The sequence below is a fragment of the Fulmarus glacialis genome, unplaced genomic scaffold (genome assembly GCF_000690835.1).
Source record: "Fulmarus glacialis isolate BGI_N327 unplaced genomic scaffold, ASM69083v1 scaffold1401, whole genome shotgun sequence".
NCBI classification, from domain to species: Eukaryota; Metazoa; Chordata; class Aves; order Procellariiformes; family Procellariidae; genus Fulmarus; species Fulmarus glacialis.
This window is the reverse complement of record NW_009191937.1, coordinates 12,758-36,137: the sequence shown is the minus strand read 5'-3', so window position 1 is coordinate 36,137 and position 23,380 is coordinate 12,758. Positions and strand designations below refer to the sequence as shown.

Here is a 23,380-nt window from a genome sequence, read left to right as displayed (position 1 = left end):
TTATCATGCCTTTCCTCAGTTTCTTCATGAAACATTGCTGAGCCTTGTCCATTTCACTAAGTTCTTGGGGATTTGATCTTGTTCTTTAGGTTGCAGGTGACAATCAATGTGGTTTTATGGGTCCTCGGACTATTCCCTTTTGAGAATCTGCAGCTTTCAGTCCTGGCTGGAATTTAATATTGTTACTCCTCTCAGGTGATAGCTGCTTGAGCAAGGCCTGTTGTGCAGATGATGAAACATGAAGCTTTTCTTTTTTTAAAAGTCGTTGTACTTGTTGCAAAGATCCTTTTCATGCAGTGGTTTTAGGAGATGAAATGCAGCTGGAGCACTCCCAGGTTATACTTGCGTTTTCCTGATTTACTTCTTACGTGTGCAGATGCTGTCTAAACCTGTGCCTGCCTCTGGCCATGAAAACATCAGGAGTAGCTGCTCTTGCTTTGTTTATCTTTTTGTCTAGACATGTGGCACTTTTTCCACTTTTCCCCCTCTACTTGAGGAATGTCCAGTTGCTCGGCTTGGTCCCTCTAATGCCTAGATGTATGGGGCAGGAGCTGGCTGCTAGGATCACTGGTCTTTCTTTCCTCCATAATACTAATTTCTGATTTCCTGGACATCTCGCAGCCAGCTCACTTCTTGGTGAAGTTCAGTGCTTGCACAGAGAGTGAGACAGCCTGGTGTCTGTGCTGTCCGACACAACCCGCTGCCTCCCATTAAAGATTTTCTTTAAAGTTCTCAGGGTTTCTATGCACAGAGCCCCCCTGAAGGGGGGCTGTCTCTCCAAACAGTCGTTGCTCTACCAGCCCAGAGCCGTACACACACCCTGCACATAGGCAGCCTTGCTATTGCGTGTTTGCCCCTGCTTGCCAGCCAGCTCCTACGCGCAGTGCTGCTGGAGATCCCTTGCTAAACCGGCTTTCCATGGTTAGTTTAGCTCTGAGCAACAAACACAGCCTTTCTGAAGCATCACTCCCGAATCTCGTTCCAACCTTGCGCCACCCACATGTAGCTGATCAAGGGAATCTAAACTCTGCTCCACAACATCGGGTGCTCGTGACTCATTTGCTGCTCTGTGCAACGCTCCTCTGGTTAACTCTGGGCTGGAAGGATGGAGCTTTCGCTCCTTCACTACCCATTTACTTTTCTGTTCATCGCGTTTCTAGTCCTTTACCAGGTGAATCCTGCATTCAGATACTTCTGCAAGATGACCTTCTATAAGTTGTGGGTCTTCACCCTAAGCATTCCGGTTATTATGATCAGTATTCCTCGTGGACGTAACATGGAAAACATTAAGTAAGTTGTCTGTGGCTTCTTTCTGCTCTGGGCATGGATAGAGTCGACTCGCACTGTTTTGGAGGGTCCTGGGAGTTGCGCTGCAGAGGGGAGGGATTAGTTGTTGTATATTGGTGTGGAGAGTTGCCAGGCCTTGTAATTCAGAGAAGGGATGTGGGTTTCAGTATTGTATTTGAGTTGGTAGAAAGAGTAACGAATGATGGAAGGAAAGGATGTAAAATGTGACATAAATTTGACAAACTAGGTAATGCCAGGTAAGGTAACTTGCTTTTTTTAGTAACCTCTCCTATCTAATCTTCCGAGCTGTATTTCCCTCCTCTATGTGGCTGGTCATTCCCCTTCTAAGTTGTGTTGAGAAAGCCTCTGCCGGTGCTCTTCTCTTTCTCAGCATTATTCCGACCCAGTGCCCACCTGAACAGGCACGAGCAGACGTTAACACGGCGCAGTGCTAGCGCCTGCATTGTCACTGGTGTCCCCATCACTGCTATTACAGCCCGGTGCCCCCAGGTCTGGCAGTCTCTGAGCCCGTCCCTTGCTGCCCATCCCCTCTGTCCGTCTGTTAGTGCCTCTGCGACGAGCTGCCGGACTTACCTGGAGGCTGCGCAGCTGGGTGTGCACGTGTGGTTAGCAGCGGTGGGCATTAGTAACTTGGGGTGTGGGTTGAGTGGGGGCTAGAAGCTGACTCTGCTATATGGCAGCATAGTGCTCGTAGCCTCCTGAAGTGCTGCAGAGGCAGGATTTACTACTTCATTGTTGTACGCTGCAGTGGGAGTTCGTATCTCTTACTTGAGCATCAGCTTTTCACTTTAAGAAATTTTCTTCAGTTCTTGACTTTCGTGCCCGACTTTCATTCTTTTCTTCATTTTTCCAGTATCTGTTAAAATATGGCTACCAGAATGGCAGTCTAATGTCACCCGAAGGCAAAATCATCTCACAGCACAGGCAATAGCGGAGTTAGGTGCATGGCATGTTTATGGCAGCCTGTGTTCATGATTCAGCAAGGTGGGCAGGGAATAGAGTACAAACAGGTGCACTATGAATTTGGGCGTTATCAAATATTTGGCTGATCCACAGAATTGCTGTGGCTGAAGTTGCTTGGCCATTGGTCTAACCTCGCTTGAAGAAAACCCACCAGGTGTATTTGTCTTCTCTAATGAAGTGGTGAGCTGAAGAGACATACTAGTTGCTGTTCTCCAAGTCGCGGGTCAAATCTAGGAGTTCACAGGAGCAGTCTGTGAGATGGGCTGGTTTGGAAGAACAGTGTTTGGTTCCTTTTCCCAATTTCAGCATCTCTTTGGCTTATGTCTGCTCCCCTTTTCCAGGTTTTTGCGCATGTTATTCCTGCCACTCAAATACATCTTTGGGCTCAAGGTAGTGGTGAAGGGCAAGGAGAACCTCAGGACTAAGAAACCTTTTGTCCTTGTGTTGAATCACCAGACCTCCCTTGACATTATAGGTATGTGGTGATCCTGCCTCCTGCTCCTGGCCCCAGTTGTCTGTAGGGGAGGGTAGTACAAAATCCCAAGTACCATAGGCAGAGGGGCAGGAGTGGCTGCTACGTAGTCCATTACCGGCTAGCCCCAAGCCAGGGCTGTTCTTCAGGGTATTAGAGCCCAATAGCCTTATCAGCTTCATCCTTTCCAAGAGAATGGAGATGAGAGCATCAGTTGACCACAACCGTGTCGTAGCTGCTCTCATTCAGTGTCAGCAACATTCCTCTTCTAAGTGGGTGGTTGGTCTGGAGACCCCCAGGATCCCTTTCCCAACATGTTTCTGATCCTATGAAGCTGGATAAGAGCTGCAGGCATGGCATCTCCCAGGGCAGAGGGCTGTAGCCCAGTATCTGGAGGAAACCTCAGTGCAGATGACAACTTGTTCTGTCCTCGTTGTCCCCTTCCAGTGATGATGGAGATATTACCAAGTCGCTGTGTGCCCATTGCAAAGAAGGAAATCCTATACATGGGCACTTTCGGCCTAGCGTGCTGGCTTTCAGGACTCATTTTCATTGACCGCAAGAAGAGGGAAGAGTCTATTACTACCTTGACAGAGGTGGCACACTCCCTGCACAAGGAAAATGTGAGTGAGGAGGACTCTGGTGAGGAGTCACTGGAAAACATGAACCCTGATGTGGCTGGAAAGGGATCTTTGTCTCTGGGCTGGGCACCGGGCAGAACGGAGTAAGAGCATCTCTGGTGGGTTCAGTGTGTTTTGTGTCTGTAAAGTGCTTAACGTGGAGGAATTGGATGTCTCTGCATGGTCAGGAGCAGACAGATCAGTCACAGGGGAGTACACCTGCGCAGTGGTTTAGAATAGTAACTGGAGGTCCCTCTATCTCAACGTCTTCTCTCCCCTGCAGTTCCGCGTCTTGATCTTCCCTGAAGGAACTCGCAATCATGGTGGCTCCATGCTGCCCTTCAAACGTGGGGCCTTCCAGCTGGCTGTGAAAGCCCAGGTGAGAGCCACTTTCCTCCTGCCCCTTGGGGTGCGGTTTGCCTACCATGGTCCACCAGCAACCAGGACTATGTGGCTTCTGGTCCCTGGCTTCCCTTTGGATCAAGCACGCATCCAAGAACGCAGCAGGAGCTTGCAGATGGCACAGGAGGGGGCTGTTTCTGGGACAGGTGAAAAACCTTCATGACTCAGCTTGGGAAAAAAGTGGGGGGACCTTGACAAGAGCCCTGGACGTGCCTGGGGCTGAATAGGCCTCTGTACATACTAATTCGGCAATCCATGCATTGTTGGCTTAAATACAGAGATGAAAGTGCAAAAACCAACAGCGAGGACATTGGGTGATACAGTTAAATGATCTAAATATCCCTCTGAATGCCTACTATGAAGCTGACTGGGATAATTATCAGCAAGGTGCAGGATTCACCTAAGAACACCAGTTCTGTTTTGGGGGAGGAATGGGAAAATTTATAGATTCACTGTAGACTGCCTCCCCTCCAGGTGCCCATTATTCCTGTAGTGATCTCTTCCTACCGTGACTTCTACAACCAGAAGGAGAAGAGATTTACACCAGGTGAGGATGACTTGGTGCAGAGAGTGGGCTGGGTGTTGGTGCGAGCTCAGTCCTTGGAGGGAGCCATGAGGTGGGTGGGCAGAGGACCATGTGCGATGTGGAGACAGCAGCCGGACAATGCCAGTTTCTGTCTTCTTGGGAGGGGAGGGAATGAGGGATTTCAGGCATCACTTTTGCCTCTCCCCTTGGATTTCAATCATAGAATCATAGAGTACCAGGGTGAAAGGGACCTCAAGGATCATCTGGTCCAATCTTTCTTGGCAAAAGCATGGTCTAGACCGTTCTCACAGCTTGTCCAATACCCATATGAGGGAACCTGGAGAAGGTCCTGCCCCTGGTCCCGCCACGCTCTTCTTGGATCTGCAGGTGCATGGAGAGTTCGGGACCAAAAGCAAACATGGAGCTCTCAGCAAAAGTCATGCTGAGAACATGTCTCCTCCCAGTTACCCTGTTCTTTCCATGTTTCACCCATTTATGGTGACAAAAATTTCTGCTGGTCACTGATAAAATTTTATGGGGAAAAAAAGATGTAAGTCATGGGCTTCAGAAGGAAAACGCAGAAAAAAATCTTTCAAATTCCAACAGAGAAAAGTAACCCATGCTGTTCCTCCACTTTTTTCCCTGACGCCCACCCCAAAATGGGCTTCTGCCACTTCCCACTTCCCCCAGGCCAGCCCTGCTTTTTCCTAAGGGGAGGATTTGCATCTGAAATTCTCATTCCTCCCATTGTTTGTACCTGGGTGTAGTCATTCCTTGCAGGCAGACACCTGGAAGAGAAAGTTGGTGCAAATCTTAAACACTGCATTATCTGTTTCTACTCATCTTTCACCTGCTGGGTCTATCCTGTCTTGGTTGGCCACACACCAAAGCCTTGTGGTACTGGAAGCATTCCCCCACGTGGGGGTAGAGGATGTCAGCCCTGGTCTGCTAGCCCGCTCCCTCCCCATCACATCCCCGCTCAGTTGGGCAACCAAGATAAAGCACTCCTCTGGGAAATCAGAGAATAATGCAGTGGTAAGGCACCTCTGGAACAGCTGAACCTTTTGCTTTAAGCAAGACCAACTCCAAAGATAGACGAGTTTGCTCTGTGCCTTGTCCAGCCAAGTTTGGAGTAACTCCATGGAAGGAGATTCCACAACCTCTCTGAGCTTTTCAGGAAAGACTCTTTGCAGTTGCATGTACATTTGCCTTTATAATAACCTCACCCTGGGAGTTAGTGGTTAGCTGACCTCTAAGCCCTTTTCCAAGCTGCTGTTAAACAGGTAGGACCTTCACTGCTGGAGAAAGAACCACAGTTAGCTTTTCCTGTACCTCCCCACTTCTCCCACCTGCAAGTTTTGCCAGGGCTGATTCTGAAGATGTGCTACACGTTGCATGTTGAGCAGGCTGATCGTCAGGTCGGGACAGATCGCCACATCCACAGTGGTTCTGGGAATGCTGATGAGCTTCTGGAAGGCCCAACTCTGCGTTCAGTGTGTGCACACTGTCACGCATGGAGGAAGTCTGGTGCTTGCTGGAAGTCTGTTATACCCCAACAGACCTACCTTTTCAGCACAGCCCCGTCATCATTCAGCTTTTTCTGTAGGACCCAGTGAGCCGTAGTAGACTCCTGAGATACCAGGCCTAGTTTTGGATGCAAGATGTGCAGGCAGGGAGCGTGCCCTCTTCTTTTGTGAAGCTCTTCTCTACGCTTCTGTTCTGCCTCCCTTGCATGGCTCTGCTAGCAACACTTCTGGATCTCATTTCGTAGCACGCGTGTAAAGGCATGCAAGAAAGTTAAAAAATAACACCGACACTCCCCAGATCCTGAGGTGGGTGTCTGTGCAGGCAGTGTCTTGTCTCTGCTGGCCAGAACAAGGGCCTCTGGGTGCAAGAGCAGAAAAGCATGATGACAGCTCCCCAGTATATTCTTCCTGCTTGCACCAGTCCATTGTTCAGGTGGTTCCCAAGAGGAGTATGGCACACCTTGGCCAAACAGGGCAATTTCTCCCATCCCGAAGTGTGTTTCCAGAAGGAGGGACTCTGCTGAATTTCATGTACATAGATCAGAGCATGGCCAGTTCAATGTGTTGTATTACAGACATCTTATTCTCTTTGCCGTGATCCAGACAGACCCTGAGGTCTTTCCACTGTGAAAACTTATTCAGTATGAATCATTGCATTGAATGTATCTGGGGAGAGATTCACCTGTTTCTGTATTTACGGTTTTTGTGGTCTCTGTGGATGGGAAAAGTCTGGTTTGGGTTTTTGCTGTGTGCATCTGGGACATGGCTGTGTTGCTGCACCGCTGTGGTGTGTGAAAGAGGGCATTTCCCTTCATTTCTGTCTTGTTCTTTCGTTTGTACCGATCCCTCTGCTATATCTTCTCTTGCTCTTCTACACCACTCACATATTTCCTTCCCCCCTCTCTGACCCTCCTGTCTCACTCTTCCAGGGAAAAGCATCATCCAGGTCCTGCCAGAAGTGGAGACTGTCGGCCTGGGCCCAGACGACGTTCCCAAGCTCACTGAGCAGGTCCGTGACTCTATGCTCACCGCCTATCAGGGGATATCAGGAATGACGAACGGGGCTTCCCATTAGCGATCCTACCTTCCAGCTCCAGCTGTCTGTGTAGCAGCTGAGGGGGAGGGCATGGCAACCACGAGAAGATCTGGAAGCAGAGGCAACTGTGGATTGCAACCCTGACATACCAGTGACATGCAAAACATCCACAAAAGAAGAAAACTTGTAAGTGGAGGCGGTGAAATGGTTGCCATGTTCCTTCCAGAGAACTGTGCCACCTGCATGGACAGACACACGGTGGGTAGCTGGACATTTCTTTTTAAACGTAGCCCTGAGAACTTCTCTCCAGCTGGACCCCAGGCAGAAGCGGACCCTTCCTGTGAGCATCTTATAATCAACTTTTCCTATTCCAAACCAACAAGGTGGAGGCATTTATCCCCGAGCCATCCTGCCTGGGGAAGTGGCTGTCCTGGGGTTTGAGGGATGCCACGCTCCCCTGGAAGCACGCTCAGGAGAAGGCACTCTCTCCTCCCTCTTTCTGTGGGTGGACTTGGAAGGTACCTCTGCCAGGAGAGGGGAAAGCCAAGGCAGCTTTGGGAGAGGGGAATTAAAGACCTTACACGTGTCTGCAAGGGTTGGTGGTTTCCTTGTTTTTCTTAGCCTTCCTTTTAAGCAAAGAAAGATTTTGCTTTCGGTGGTTGGGCAGAGCTTGAAAGTGTGAGGGGAACATGCCTGGGGACTGAGAAACCAGAGGCAAACAGCAGAAATGTTGCTTAACATCCTTGCTGTGCCCTGGTAATCTCATGATTTTTGACACAACCTATATATTTTTCAGTCCAAATACCCTCCGGGAGCTGCCGCTCCTGATTTCTGAGTATTGCCTGGTTTTGCCCTGTCTTCCATGTGTCAGAGGATGGCATCTTGCCTTCCTCTGCCCAGGGTCACCACAGCCTCTCCCCACTCCCCACACGCTGGGGGCTCATGGATCAGCACGGTCCCTGTGCTCCATCGCTCACCCGGGGCCCTGGCAGACGCGTGGGTCTCCTGCGGGCCCCCCGGGCCACGGGCGGGCAGCAGGGGCCACTGGGCTGGGGTGGGCATGACTCGCCAGCACACCCCCGCCACAGCAAAGCATGCATGCAGAGATTGTAGCTGTGGGATTTTACCATCTCCTTCATTAGTCCTCATCAGAGAGGCACCTACTCCACCCAGAAGCTTCACTCATGACTCTACCTTAGGCTGCCGCCTTCTTGCTCCCAGTCCCCTCCTTCCCTCCCGGTTCTGCCAAGGAGAGATGGAAACTTAATACGATTTTTACATGTTTGGTATGTATTGACTTCATACGGTCTTGGAAGTGATCATTCCAGCCAGATGATTAATTTTTAGCCCTAATGCTTGTGGTTTGCATGCCAGCCAGCTTATGGTTTGCTTTTTTATGCTGATACGTTTAGCTATGAACCATAGACAAAAAATGTTCTGTACACGTGCTTGACATACCAGAATTGATGCCAAATGTAGATGAGTGCTTACAATGTATTTTATTACTGCCCAGCACACCCAAACACACACATGTTCACTATAGGATTTAAATAAAAGATGTCTCTAGGCTTCAAAATGCAGCTGCCATTCTCCAGTGTCTTCAAAGACTGAAATCTCACTGCTAATTAGAAACAGCCTAAACAGTTTACGCTCTTGTGCAAAACAAGAAGGAGATAAGGAAAGTTTTGATAAAGATTACATGAACTTGCAAATTTCTGAGCAGGTACAAAGGATAAGGAATTTGATTTTGAAATGCAAGCACGCCAACCTCCAGATTTGACACCCATTCAGGAGGGGAAGTAAAAAATTTGTCTTGATTGTGCCTTTAGAGAGTCATAAAGCATCCAGCACCTAACCAAGTCTTGCACACCTCTGAACATTTTTTTAGGGCAATAAAATGTCATTACCCTTCTGTCTGAAGACTTACATTACTGGAAGCTTTTACAAATAAATGATATAAAAATCACAATATAACAAATAAAACAGTAGACATAGTCTTGAGCTCCTCTCTGGGAAATCATGTGCCAAGGTTCAGTTGACAGCAGTCAGCTGAGCAGGATATACAGGCAGCAGTTTCCCAAGAGCAGCTCAGTGCCACCGTTAGGAGTTTCCATCGCTGGTCTGATGAGCAGAATTAGAAACTGTTAATGAAGCAAAAAAAGCTACTGACAGGCAGAAAGTCTTTCCGGGACACACAATTTCTCCCCACATTTTCATTTGACTTCGTAGCTTAAAATAGTCACTGGTGAATGGGTAACTGAGTACCAGGTCACCCCTGTATCCTTGTACCTCCAACCCACTGCGGTGCTTCCAGCCTTGTCAAAAAGTACCTCCAGTCACCTAACATCAGACAACCCTTTGGACGAGTGCTTTTGGGGCAATTTCTTGGCACTTGAAAAGGTTAAACTTTTAGCAGTTGCTTTTTAACACCCTGGGATTTCACTGTCTCTGGGTTACGCAAACACAGTTCAGCTTCCTCCCAGCCTGGTGATAAAAGAGCCACGGGAAGCAGCTCAGCAAATTTTAGTGACCGTAAGACTAAGTTAATAAAAGAAATCAGGAAGCCTCTATTGTTTAGAGAGGTGAGCATCAGCTGGACTCTGTTCCTAAAGAATGGGGTGAAGTCACCATAATTTAGCCTTTATACCAAGTGCAAATGTCTGTCTTAAACAGCAGTGTCTGTCTCAAATACAGTTAATCAAACTCAGTACAGGAACTGCATGGAGATGCTTTGTGGTCTGTGCCTTGCAGGAGGACAGAGTAGGTGATCCCCAGCTATTGTGATCACTTACAAATGGGTTGCCAGAAGGAAAAATTCAATCCAGTTCATTCTGCTCAGGCCATACCTGTCTCCTGCAAGTTTCTGTTCTCCCTACATTATTTCCAACTGGGAGAGCCCATGCCAAAAATACATCAGTAGGAGGACACAGCTAGTTCCTCATCTCATATATGAGGACACCGTTTTACTGTTTTTCAGGATGTGGTGCATCATAATCTCTGACTATGCGTATTAAACTACTGATGTGTCAGGCCATACAGTCTCAAAACAACTCCAGATATACCTTAAAATGCTTTAGAGCTTTAGGGAAGGCAAGGGGAGAGCAGGGGCTTAGAGCAGCAAAGTAAGAATTTGGAGCAGGTTGGCTAATTCTGATTGATTTCTTCATGGACACTCTTCCTGTGAAGGAAGAGTCCAGTTGTCCTGGAATAAGGTGCTTAGAGAAGGACACGTTCACAAGGACCAGAACAGACTGGATTTTCAGGGATTTCCCATCTAGTTGAAGAGAAAGAGGCAGGCTATTAAGGGATGATGAAGTTGATGGATTACAAGGAGACAACAATGTGCTAACAACACATCTGCCTCCAGTGGTGTCTGAATGGATGGTCAAGGTCTTTTTGGGGTCAGAGTCACTGTGATGACTTTAATTCTTTTATTTCTTTAGGCGCACGAGAGTCTGACCTTGTAGGACATTTATTATTTTTGACAGACCTCAGACAACTGCTTACCTTTTGTGCCACTCTCAGGCTCATCTTTCCAGGGTGAGAGGTCGAGCGCATCGATCTCATGGCAGTCAACAAAGTTCTCAGGATAACTGTTGACCTTGAACACATCCCTGGGTATCTTTTTGATACGAGTATTGTCACAAATCACCGTCGACAGCGAGATTTTTCTCAGTGCATGCAACTGCTGCAGAGTGAAAACTCCTGGGTTCTCCCACCAGAACCTGCAATGATATTTTCAGAAGAAGTTTATAGTCTCCTTGAAGGTGTTTGGTGCTGGTTACTTGCCAAGATGGGAATGTGGCCAAGGTGAGTCTCTGATCAGGTCCACCTTGATTTATCAGGCAGCTAGCACACCCTTTTTGGAAAGAGGTGTCTCCAGGTGTGGCCAGGTCTGGATTCTGCCACTCATCTGCCAGTGCAGAGAGCCTGCCTCTTCCATGCAACATCACCGGGATGCTGGGACACAATGATGTGACTAATCCTCCCCTTTTGTACCATGACAGCAAATGTTGCCTCAGGCAGAGACTACTGCAGATCACCCCTGGCCTGGTCCTGGTGCTCCTCAACCGCGTGGGTCTGTAGGAATGTGCTGCAAAAAGGAGCCCTTTCACAACTGGGCTAAAATCAAGGTGTCAGCCTTGCCGGGAGCACTCACTGGCATGTTGGAGATGGGCTGGATTAGTGTGTTGCATGAAATGTTGGATTTTTTTCCCATAATAAATGCCATGGGACAGGTTTGCTCTCAGAGCTACCTACCTGTCCCCGTCACGCAGGTTCCTGAACTGGGTGCCAATGATGCAGGCCAGGAGGGGTCCAACTCTGCCCTGGGGAACAAAGGGCTCTGCGATTGCCCCAATCCAGAGGTCAATATTGTCCGGTGTCCCATACAAATCTATGAACTTCTTGGCCAGTTTGGAATTGCCTAGCACCTCAGATAATGCACATACATTTTGAGGCTGGGAGAGCCCACAGAAGCGCCTCCAGGCATTGTAACCTGCAAAAGCAGGAACAGCAGCTGATCAGGACCCGTGTCTCCCCACCATCTGCCTGGGCTCAGGAGCTAAACAGACCCCTTAGCCCATGAGCAATATCTGCTTCTTGTCATAGCGTTAAAGGATCCGGAAGACATTATTGTCTAGAAAGTCACAACAAATGCCATGTTTTCAAAAGTCCTTTTTGTATGCACACACTAAACTAACAATTTGGGTTGTCTTTGCACGTGACTACAGGTTCATCGCATCCTGTTGGTTAGAGCTATCTAGTGCTGAGGGTGAATGCTCCGTCTTTGCAGTTTTGGGAGGCAAAATTTCTAGGATCAAAGTCCTAGAAAAGAGCAACATTTGGTTGTGCTTAACCCAAGAGCACCTGTTCTTCCCCAGCACCTGGAGGCAATCATACCTGTGGGTGCAAGCCACTTCTGCTCAGAGCTCTGGGTTGTCTGAAGATACAAAATAAGCATTGATGGGCAAAGAACAAAGCACAGATGGTCTGTCTAGCCCACGTGAACTTAGTTGCTTGCGCCTGTACCTTCTGTACCCCACATGTTCTCTTTTTGCAATACACCATTGTTTCTACCCCTCTTTATTACATTATCCCAACTACCATCTTTGCTTTCCACGCCTTTTGTCCTTGTCTTAAATCCCTCAGAAAAAGATCTTTATAATACAGTGACCTTTTCTTCCCTGAGATTGACTGTCTATCCATCCTTTGCCCTCAAATCAAGGTACTGTTTCTTCCTATTGATATGGAAAAAGCTTAGTACATACGTGGAACTACTATGAACAGCAGAATAAAAAGAGTGCTGTTCACAGGATGTGTGGACTTGTGTCTCCTTACCTGGAAGGCCATGGTCTCTTCCCCGTTGCATGTTCAGGGCTGCTAGATCCAGACCCATTATCTCTGTCTGTTCAAAAAGGTGGTTCTGGAGCTCATCAACAAGCATTTGATTCTGTTTCATCAGTTTTGCATGATTAACCACCATGCCCCGTATCAGTGGGTCAATGCCACCTGCATTCATTGCAAATCAGGAAAAGACTTTTTGTACCAAGTTCCAGCTTTGATGGTCCATTTTGTGCAGCTGAAACAGTGCTGCATTAGATGTCTTTTCTGTTCTGGACTGCGTGTGGTTCACCTAGCTCCGTATTTCCATTTCAACATATACTAGTGCATATGTACATACCTGCATATGCCAGTAGATGAGGCCTCCCTTTGGTAACTAGATTCCTCATCCCTTCCCATCTCCATCCCTCCACCTTCCCTTCTGCTGCCCTAAATCCACTTGTTGCCCACCTGGGCCTCCAGGTCACTTTCTGCAGAACTGCTCCTTAGCCTGTCAGTCCCCAGCATGTACTGGTACATGGGGTTCTGTCCAAGGTTTAGGTTTTGCAATTGATTTTGTTTATAATTAGCTATTAATTGACAAATATTTATTAAAACATTAAATACAACGATAGAATCAATTCATGCCTGTTTGTCTATGTCTTTTTCATAGCCATTAAGAAGACAGTGTTAGTAAAACACAGGAAAATTGGCTGCATGTGTGTATTTTGGTACGTTTTCCATAATTAGTTAGACAATTCATTTTGGAAGAGACATTTGTCTCCCTTGGAAAGATTCATGCCTGCAGATATCAGCTGTATAAGAGCAGGATCCCATCACTCCCTTTAGAGTCATGAAGAGAGATGGCCACCACTAGGAAGCAATTATGCTGTCTTAGCTGAGTTAAGAAGGATGCATCACCCTCTGGCAATGCCTACTAATTACAGGGGGATATAATAGCTTAGATTGACCTAAATTTTGGTTGACTGACATTTGGCACCATGAATCCTACAACAGCATGAGCAGCTGCACTATTTGAGTGAATGTGCAATGCTCACACTCGGGACTCGCTGAGCCGAGAGATGTACCTGAGAAGGAGGTTTAATCTGTTACATAGTCTGGTTATTTACTGACATGTTCAGAATATGAATGCAATTATCATGCAATGAACTGAGGTAGATAACACTGAAAAACTGTGCAAAAGAAGCTGCAGGACCGTATGCTCTGATGCAAAATCCTGCTCCAGTGTGGCTGTTTCTGCGGGAGCTGGTGCTTGATGACGTTTAATATTTGGAGTATAACAGCATGTAATTTTTGGCAGGGCTCCTTTGCCTGGGTACAACGCCGAACCAGTGTTAGGCTGCGTTTGGTGACAATTCTGCAGGACTGTCCTGCTGCCCCACATTTAGCAGACCACCGATTTGTCTGCAGCCCCTTGGGTAGACATGTCATGAGCACCTTCCAAGCTGAATGGCACCGTAATTTGTGTGAGGCCAGCTAAATAAATGGAGCTAAAGCAGTTTTTGGAGCCTAGACTCATGTGTCTTACCAGCTGACCTCCACCTGAGTGTCTGCTTCAGGACCAGACCAGGACTGCTGGCTGCCCCACGTTCTTACCTTCCATTATAATTCTCCACGTAGCACAAAAGGTCAAATGAAGAGGGACATGGGAGAATGAACCCAAAGGCTGAAAACTGTCATCCAAACGGGATACAAAAGGCTGTACTGACGTATGACCAAATCGGAAAGCCAGGGAAAAAACATTTGAGACTGTAGGATCCACATTCCCGTTGTAGCCACTGTACAAAGGGATCCACTTGCTGGTCTCCTCCCCAAGCAGAAGTGGGAGATAATCTCTGTATGTTATTATCTGAAAAAGCACAAAAGCAGAGCAAGTTGTCAGCAGCTGTAGCAGAAATGCCATCAAAGTCAAGTGCACAGCATGAACATGGACTGTCCATCCAGTAGCAGAGTTCATTAAGATCTTCAGAAAAAGGAGCTGTAGCAATGGCATAATATGTTAAAATTATTTAATATAATAAATAACTGATAAATTGGTAAAATAATGGATTAAAAAATCTCTGGATACCCGTGCTGTCTCAGATGGACAGTCCTTATTCACGATTTTCGACTTCCACAAATAACTCCACTAGATATGCAAAGCATGGTTTTCCTCCTTTTCCTGGAGGAAAAAACATTCCTAAGCATGCGGATGATAAACAGTGAGCAGTGATCAGTACCTGGTTTATGGCACCTACAATCTTTCGACTCTCTTGGTAAAGCTTTTCTCCATCCCAGTGAGGATTTAATTTCCTCAGCTCTGTAACCAGGCGGTTGTGTTCTCGTAGAAAGACAGTGTGCAGTGCAGAAAGTCCCAGGTTTTCAGTTACCCGTTTGTCACCTACAAATGAAAATATTTTAGAAATTTTGTAAATTGCTTTTTATTTCAGCGGCAGCTTTTTGTGTTAGGACAGACGAGTAAAAACTGATAGCCAGTGTTACTGCCAGTAATGCTCATGGTTAAGCTTCATAGCAGTCACCATTCATGCCAGGTATTTCTTTCCAGCACAGATATAAACATTCTCTCTCCAAACCATTTAGCCAAAACCATTGGAGAAGAGGCTTTGGGCAATTTAAACTGTATTGTACGTGGTCATGAAGCAGCTGTAAATGTCCCATTTTGTGAAAAATGTCATGTCTGCCTTCCTTCCTTTCGTACCTCAAGGATACAATCTTCTTTTATATCAGTGCTGTGAATGTTTGGTTTTGAAAATTTTTCTCATTTCACCCAGGTTGTAAACACCTCTGAGAGATTTGTGAACGTGCCTTCAGTAGAGGTGCTGAGAGAAAACTGGAGGGGATGCAGTGAAGACCCTCTGACAGCTGATGGAAGAAGCACTGAGTATCTCCTCACCCAGCAAGGAGTCCTTCTCGTGTGCAGGGAATGAGAAAATAATGTGCAAGGGGAACACTCTATGTTCTTGTGGCTGACTTTGCAAGCTTCACATTTATAATATTTTTTTTTAATGTTGTGCCTATGATGGATCACTTCCCATTTTAAAAATTTCTGTGTTTTGAGTCATCAGTCTGTTTAAGTTTCAGACAAACTTCTAGACTTGTCTTCTGATGTAGGTTGGGATATTTGAAATATTAAAAATTTAGAATGTGGTACCAGGGAGAGTTAACTAAATTGATTAAGAGCGTTTAATTGTTGGTATTGATTGGGTTGAAAACTGAATGGTGAATGCTAGGTAAGAGGGGGAAAAAAAGTCACTGAGAAGTTTTAAACACTAGTGGTTATTCTATTGAAAATTTCTCCTACCTTTGAAAAGGGAGGATGATTTGCTGTAACTCTTTTGGGAAATTAAAACAAAATAATTTTTGTGTTCAGTTATTCTTCTTTTTGAATTTGGGGGAGGGTCCCCTGTCTTTCACCTTACACAATCATGTCTTGCAGTGCCTCATAGAAATATAAAGAAACATCAGACACTGATCATAATGATCGTTTTTGACTTTATGGGCCACTGAAAACTACTCCACAGATGCACCTTACCTGCTTTAAAACAGGGGATGTTCATGGTCTTATTGGTGAGAACACAAACACTTCTCGTTTTATTCTCAAAGGGCAATAATTCCAGCCCCGCATCAGTAAAATTCTGGTTCACAGCCATCAAACCCAGCTGGTTTGTCTGATTTCTAATACTCTTTGCCACAGAGTCTTCGCTGCCGTACACCATGCTGGCATCGATGAACGAGCTGACGGCGTTGATCTGCTCACGAGTAAACGTCGTGGGATTGCACACGGATGCCGACTGGATGAACGGCATGCAAGAGTTTGACCTCAGCATCCGAGGGTCATCGGGGGGAAACTAAAGAAAACAAACATAAGCAGTGCCTCAGAAAGTCATGTTTTGCTTGCTGGTTTTATTTTTACTGTCCTAAGAAAGTCAGGGTACCTTAATCGGGAAGCAAGGGGACTTGAAGGCACAATCAGTCTCACAGTGAAGCTCCGGGCTCACTCCTGCACCGCTGGAAGGGGTTAAGTCTACATCGTGGATGAGCCACTGGCCCCAGTGCATGAAGATGAGGGAGAGCTCTTGATCTTGAGTGATGTTCTCATTGGCTGTGTGAGCAATTTCATTTGACACTTTTCGAACCTGCAGAAAATCAAAATGAAAATGTGTGTGACAATTTCTACCAAAGTGAATTTACCTCTCAATATAACACCACTATGAGATCATGCATAACGTGTTTTTAGACACGCTCATAAGAGTTAATCATGGCATTAAACAGACCCATGCCATGCCCCGGCTCTATCAACACAGATGTGATAAGTAGCATCCTCTGAATCCACAGTCGTTCAGCCAAGCCCAGCTTCATGGAAAGCCTTTTACAGCTGAAACTGATGTGCGTGCACACATCCAGAAAGTCAAGAAGATGGCTGAGGAACACCCAAGCCTTATGGTTTGTATAAACATCCTGGTGTATCTGAGCACACTGTGGTGTTGTCTGCATCAAACCTTGGGATGCACACTTCTGAAAATGTTGTGTTGTCCATGCTTTACTTAGTGAAGTATTCACAACCTTTTTGCTCATGTCTGTCGCCAACAAAAAACATCACCCCAAGCCATAACTCAGTTGTAGAAAACAAGCCTCAAATTAGCACCTGAGATCAGAGGAAAGGATCAAGCAATTTACACTCTAGATGTTGCCACTGTTTCACTTCTGATGGATGCAGTGAGGGCAGTGTCCACTACTGTTATCTGGACAAGAATAACAGTTCTCACCAGCGGGAGTGGAAATCCATTGTACAACTTTCCTTCAATTGCTCCTCTGGGAACAGACACTCCATCTTCATACGCTGCAGGGAGCCAGCGAGCAAAAGCGCGGTTTGAGGACCCCAGATGAGAATGCTTTCTGGGGCATCACAAGAAGAAAAGCAAACACTGGTATTATTTCAAAAATGAACAGGCTTGTAAAGACTAATGATTTCCAGCCCTTTAATCCATGTCTGATTACTCTGGTAACAGAGGTGATAGTCAGAAAGTAAGGGCATTATTTACTGAGAAGTAAATAATACCAAGATTATTACTGCAGAGAAAAATGAACTTTTTTTATATTAAGAAAAGATTCCTCATGCCATTATATTAGTTTTATTTGGCATTTAAATCTCTGTAGCACCTCTGTCTCCACTGGTGCTCCAGACAAAATCAGTTTCACAGTAGGGCCATCACCAGTGATCAGGTGGCCATGCCTTTGTCCAGCTGAGGGCTGGAAGCTTCCAAGGATGAAGATCCTCCACCTCTGCGGGGACCTGTGCCAAGGCTGACCCTTCAGGAATTTTTGCCCCGTGTCCAACACAGAACCTCCCAAACTGCAATCTGCAGCTGTGGCCACTTGTTATATTTGCCTCATACTGCTCAGAAGAATTTGAATTGGTAAACTCAGCAACACTTGTTCAGAAGAACAATAATGCTGATTGAGCCAATGATCTGTGGCCCTAAGGACACAGAAACACGGGTCATTTTGGGGAAACCTGCATATCAGCTGGTGCACAGCAACTTTCTGTGTTTAAGCTTTTAAATCCACAAAACCTGGGTAATGCCTGCCTATACTGAAAAAGGAGTGGTATACCCAGAATTTACAGCAGTGTGATGTGAAATAAGAGCATGCCCTAGAATAATTGCCACCTCATAACTGAAGCAATTCCATTAAATATTAAGATCCCAGTACCACCATGGCTCTTTTTTTGGTTGCTATTACTGTCCTTGCAGGCAGATTTTTGCAAAATATTCCAGTGCTATCTCATGGTGTGTGTCTCAAGCTGAGCAAGATCCTTGGAACAATGTTAGCATATCACTGAGTCCCCTCGCTTCCGAGTGCCTTGTTATCTCCCTGGCAGCCCACTAGATTAGCAAGCCCAAGGACAGCCCTACCCTGAGCCTAAAAGTCAGCATGGACACTGCTGTCCTTGGGGAGCTGATGGCTCTGGGGTCTGTGGGTAAAGGTACAGACTGACTGTGACACTAGCACCGTGAGTGTGAGCTCCCTGCGCGTGTGATGTGGAGTCTTCACATCTGGCACATCTGTTTCATGCAGATGCACGTCGATGCAAGTCCCACTCAGACTTGGGGGCTGGAGTTAGCACACCAGGCAGCAAATCTATGGCAGAACAGGACAGCGAGCTTTGACTTCCAAGTATTAGGCTAGAAATTTTGCCATCTTCTGGTCAAAAAAAAAAGCTAACAAGGGAATAAATAAATCCCAGGTTTGAACCAGGAGGGAAGCTGTGTGCAAAAAGCTGAAAAACTCATTTTTTCAGATTAAGCATACACAATACACGAAGCTAGAAGAGCCAAGAATTAAAGTCTTATTTACTTCCCATCCTTATGCATCATAACAGTAAGCCACACAGGTATGTTGATAGCTGAATACTTTCATATGAACCAGCCTGGGGAAATCAGTATTATCCATGCTACAGAGGAGTGGAGGGGTGATTTCCTGGAGCCTCAAGCTGAGTGAGAGGCTGGCTGTCATAGCCCCAAAATCTGCTTTCCTCAACTTTTCACCTCCCCCCACCCCAAGAAGTCCCTTCCTTCATCCAAAGCAGCACATGGAGGGCAATGGGCTCAAATCTGAAATTTTCAAGAAATGACATCAGGCATAGGTAGAAATGAAACTTCTGTTACAGGCATCACTAGAATGAGCATTTCACTCTTCTTGCCCTGTTGAAACGTACTTAGACAAATGCCCTTAAGCCATCTACTCTGGGTCAAAGTACAGACTTGAGACTCTCCTTGTCCACACACAAATCCTACCTGTTGTTGCACTCCCCAGTAATGGTCCGGTAAATGTCATGCTTTGGGCATTTAATGGAACGAATCTGATAGTGACAGCCGGTTTCTTTGGAAATCATCTCCTTCTGTTTTCTGTCTAGTAGGTCTGCAAGAGAAACCACGCAAAATAATATTTGCTCTTACTCATTTTTATTTTAGCTTCTCGGTATTCTAGGTCAATGTTTGAGCTGTTCATATATAACGTCTGGATTTGAATAGTTAGTTTGGTGCCTAAACCCTTTTGTGGATCAGCTCTCACCTCTGGGCTAGGGAAACTGGGTTGGCATGGAACAACTTTCCAGGGGAATATGGGGAGCATCATCACCAGCAACATTTTACCCTAGACTGGGAAAAAAACTATGAGCGTGCAGAGTCGTACAACCTGGGCAAGTGGATGTGAGGACCAGAAGTGGAAGATGGGCTTCTGTTCTCAGCGGTCAGAGTCTCCTGGTATCCAGCGCGTTTTGTCCCAGGTTTATCACACTTACTTTTAGGCTGTTTTTATCATCAAAGATATGAGACAGGCACTGCCAAAGATGGTGATTAAAACACCAGGTGGTCTGGTCTGCCTTTGAGCATGCTTAAAGTCTATTCACCTGGGGCTGTTGTAGGGAAGGGTTTTATCACCAGTTATTTGGATGGTGGCAGAGCTGCCCTCTGACACTCCTGCTGTGGTAGATTTTCTGCTCTTAGCTGTTTGTAAGACGTTTTGGTCTGAACCACATTACCTGTAACATTGCACCTCCACTTCCCAGAGAAATGCAGCTTTTTTTTGAGGAGTTCCAAAGTAGTTTCCAAGTAATCAGCAGCACGGACTGCAGATCTGGTTCTTCCTGCTGGGTCCTTTAAGTGCTTCAGGAAATCCATTGGGTTGGCAATCTTTTCCTCTAGTTTTCTCTTTAAGCTGAACATAAAAGAGTCCCATGAAATGCCTTCTCTGAAATCAGACCTCCTCTGTCTTGCTAGGCTGGGTGTACCCAGACATGACAGCACTGCTGGGTCCCAGGCAGGCTCTGCTCACCTAGGAGAAGCTTTGCACATCATCTCAGACAGATTTTGGAAACAAATCATTATGATCCCCGATTTCAAGTTTGCATTATGTCCTTGTCACAATATATTTTGTTATATCATGTGAAAAACTAGATCAGTGGAAAACTGAGTTATTCAGTGACTGGTTAAAATTATACATTTACTATGTCACAAGATACGTTCTGTGACCAGAGCGACAACCTTGGTCCTGTTGCTTCTCTTCCTGGTCCCATGGCTCTTTCTTGCACAATGAAAAACCTTCTGTAGGGTGGGTGGACAGAGAGACTCCACCCCAAAGCATTCTGCAGCCTGGAACCAGCCTTTTGGAACAACACACAGAGGGATACCTGGGTTTTGACTTCCACTGAAACTTATTTGTGACAGGGTGCTCATCTGCACAACTGTCTCCTGACTGTGGTCCTTCTGGAGAGGGGCAGAACTTCAGCAGCTAGGAAGAGGACTCAACATGTGTTCAGCATGACCACTATGGACTACTGAGAGGTGCCCATGGCAGTGTAGGTGAGGATGCAATAGCTACGGGTGATGAAGCCATCATCTCTGGGGACAGGACACTAGAATCCAGCCAAACTGAGCGAAAGATTCTCTCCAACTATGACAGGGAGAGCCCTTGAACAAAGGCGTCTCCATAATAAATATGCATTGGAAAACAGAAGAAACACATATATATTTTCTCTTATTTCCTTATAATGTTGGGGCCCTCACGCCAAAAGGACTCACCTTTTGCGGGCAAGTAAATATGCTGTGTCTACCAGCTGCCTAGCTTCACTAATGCTGCTCAGAAGAGATGACTCTGATAGCACCTCTGAGTCCTCTATTAAAAAAAGAAGAAAAAGCAGAAATTGAGGATACTTTGTAATGTACACCAGGAGCTACACATCCCACCCCGTAGCTGGGTGCTGGGTGCACTGACTCGCTTTACACGCAGTTCCCACTGTGTGTTAAGTGCTACCTGGACACCTTTATCTGTGTTCCTCTTGCTCATCTGCTTCACCCCATTGCTGAGGTCCTGAAAGTCACAGGACAAGAAGTGATTGTAAAGTGGTAGTTTATTATCCGTTTCACAGAATTGGCTCTGCTGGCTTTGGGAGGCTTTTAGGGAGTTATTTTTCACCCTTCTTTTTGAACCTATTCTTCGCTGTAAGAAGGGACATGCACAGAAGAAGCCAAATATATGATCTGTGACCCAGGTGCCCTGTCATAAAATGGTCACGTGCTTGGAAGACCTGTTGGTTAAATAGACAATTCAAGTTTCTTAGGCATTGACTTCACTGTTAGTGGGTCAATCTACAGGACGTTTCAATTTTATGTTGGAGCTATATCTAATTAGGAACTCAGACTGAGTTTTGACTCACACCCTTTCAAGCACAGTAGCAGCAGAATGAGAAACAGAAACTTACTATTTAATGAGGATTCCAATGCTCCGACTAAGTAGAGAGTGATGATGGATCCTAAAAGAGTATTTCTTGGTTTTATGCCTAGAGAGAAACGCAACATAGATCTTCTGAATGGGCAGGGCTTCACTGAAGCATCAGAAGAGATTGACAGGTTTGGTTTGCATATTTCTTTCAGGATCTAGCAATAAAATACAGCACCCCTCTGATCAGGTCCGTAGGTGGGACTCTGGCTTGCAAGGGCTGTAGCTGTAGGTGTTGGCAGGACACACGGACATGCCTGTGGTGTGGGACGTTCAGTAAACCAGGCTGAGTAATTGCCAAGGAGGAGGCAGCCAAGTACAGTCCAGGCTTCAGGGATGGAGACTGTTGGAAAGATGCGTTGGAAGAGGGCAGCGTCCTGGTGTCCTGCCTTTGGGACCGTCCTTCTCGGGTGGCTGGTGTAGAGCAGGTTAGACCCTACATGTCCCTCTCTGTCCCCTCTCAGTCTTGTTACTGAGCAAAACAAGCTGGTATATCTAGCACTGGTCCTCCAGACTTCAACCCTCTTTATTAGTCTTCTTTATGCTCCCTGAAATTTATTTCTATTCCTTTTTCATGTTAACACTAGAAATGTGTATCACTTGGTCTCATCAGTGTTATATACAATGGTAGAGTGCCTTCCCTGAAAGGAGATCTTTAACCAGAAGGTTGCAATTTGATATATTTTAAGTACTTTAGTCAGCATTTTAATTGTTTAGAACAGGAAAGAGAAAAAATTTGGAAGAACTAATGAACTTCTCACAGTGGGACAGGTTATCTTACATTTGCAATCTGTGGAAATTCTTCAACCATCTTCACAGGGACTGAAGGCTGCTTATTCCTTACAATCTTGCAGGATATTGCTACATGAGGCAGGAAGGCTGTCTTTTCTCACTTCTCAGAATAAATGTATTTCACATATGGGGGGAGAAGGAAGTATGAAGGACCACCAGCTGCTAAGGCTCTACTCAGTTTCCTCATCTCCTTGGGCTTACCCATGGAATGCACCAATACCCACGCCAGAAATATCAAAATAGTCAAATACAGATATAAAAATAAAAAGTACTGATCTTACCTGCCATCTCTGCAGAGCTGGTAGGACTGGGAGACAAACCAGTCCTTTATGGCACCTGCACCGGGGCAGAAATTGACTGGGTCTGACCTGGGTGTGGTCAAAAAGGGAGAAACTGGGACCAGATTGAGCCAAGAGGAAATATCTCCTGGTTTGCTCTCCTGGATTAAACAGAAAGGTGCACACTTCTCCATTCCTTCTGAGTAAATGTTGACTTCCTTTTTGACAAGGAAAAATAATAAAGGCACACATTTATTTTCTGCAAGTGAAAGAGATAGGCTTAATTTTATGATGGTAAAAGATGATTGTGAAATTTGGCTTCTTTTTCCCTGTTGATTGACATGTCTGATGGTTTGGGAAGCCAGAAATGGGTCATTTTGCCAACATGCATTTGTGGAGTTCACCGAGGTCCAAATACAACACGTCTGAATGGTGGACCTGCCAAAATTTGTATCCAGGAAAACTAAAGTTGTGTCCCATTTAAAATTACGTAGTGAGGTGGTTTATATAATTAACCAGCGATCAGATCGTCAGTGATTTGGAAATGCATATAAAATAACTGCTGATCATTGTGCATGACAAAAACTGGACAAAGAAGAAGGCAGTTGCAAGCTCAAGCTGTCTTCAGTAACATCATATGCATAGTAATATGGACAATCACAAAGTTATACCTGTGCAAATAAGAACAGGCCAGAGGCACAAAATGGGAGATTCCATCCTGAAATATCCAGAAAGGAACAAAGTGTTGGGTCAGCCGACCACTTCAACGTGGATTACAACTGCTATACAGTCGGGAAAAGGGCTGTACTTCAGTGGGCAAATGGGAAGGTAGCAG

At 45.9% G+C, this 23,380-nt stretch overlaps 2 protein-coding genes across 2 annotated transcripts; one reads left to right on the top strand and one right to left on the bottom strand.

Moving 5' to 3' along the window:
* Positions 1-1,105: 1,105 nt before the first annotated feature.
* LOC104083377 (1-acyl-sn-glycerol-3-phosphate acyltransferase alpha-like) lies at positions 1,106-6,892 on the top strand. The gene is made up of 6 exons (XM_009586846.1): positions 1,106-1,290; positions 2,613-2,746; positions 3,191-3,366; positions 3,647-3,742; positions 4,240-4,312; positions 6,747-6,892. The coding sequence occupies exons 1-6, from the start codon at positions 1,106-1,108 to the stop codon at positions 6,890-6,892; spliced, it is 810 nt and encodes a 269-aa protein (XP_009585141.1).
* Positions 6,893-8,048: 1,156 nt separating this feature from the next.
* On the bottom strand, positions 8,049-22,555 carry LOC104083379 (myeloperoxidase-like). Its single transcript, XM_009586848.1, has 13 exons — positions 22,549-22,555; positions 20,779-20,872; positions 19,740-19,915; positions 18,994-19,117; positions 16,963-17,092; positions 16,132-16,332; positions 15,729-16,044; positions 14,416-14,576; positions 13,793-14,045; positions 12,194-12,364; positions 11,114-11,351; positions 10,361-10,578; positions 8,049-8,095 (listed from the first exon to the last, which is right to left on the bottom strand). The coding sequence occupies exons 1-13, from the start codon at positions 22,553-22,555 to the stop codon at positions 8,049-8,051; spliced, it is 2,136 nt and encodes a 711-aa protein (XP_009585143.1).
* Between the last annotated feature and the right edge of the window lie 825 nt (positions 22,556-23,380).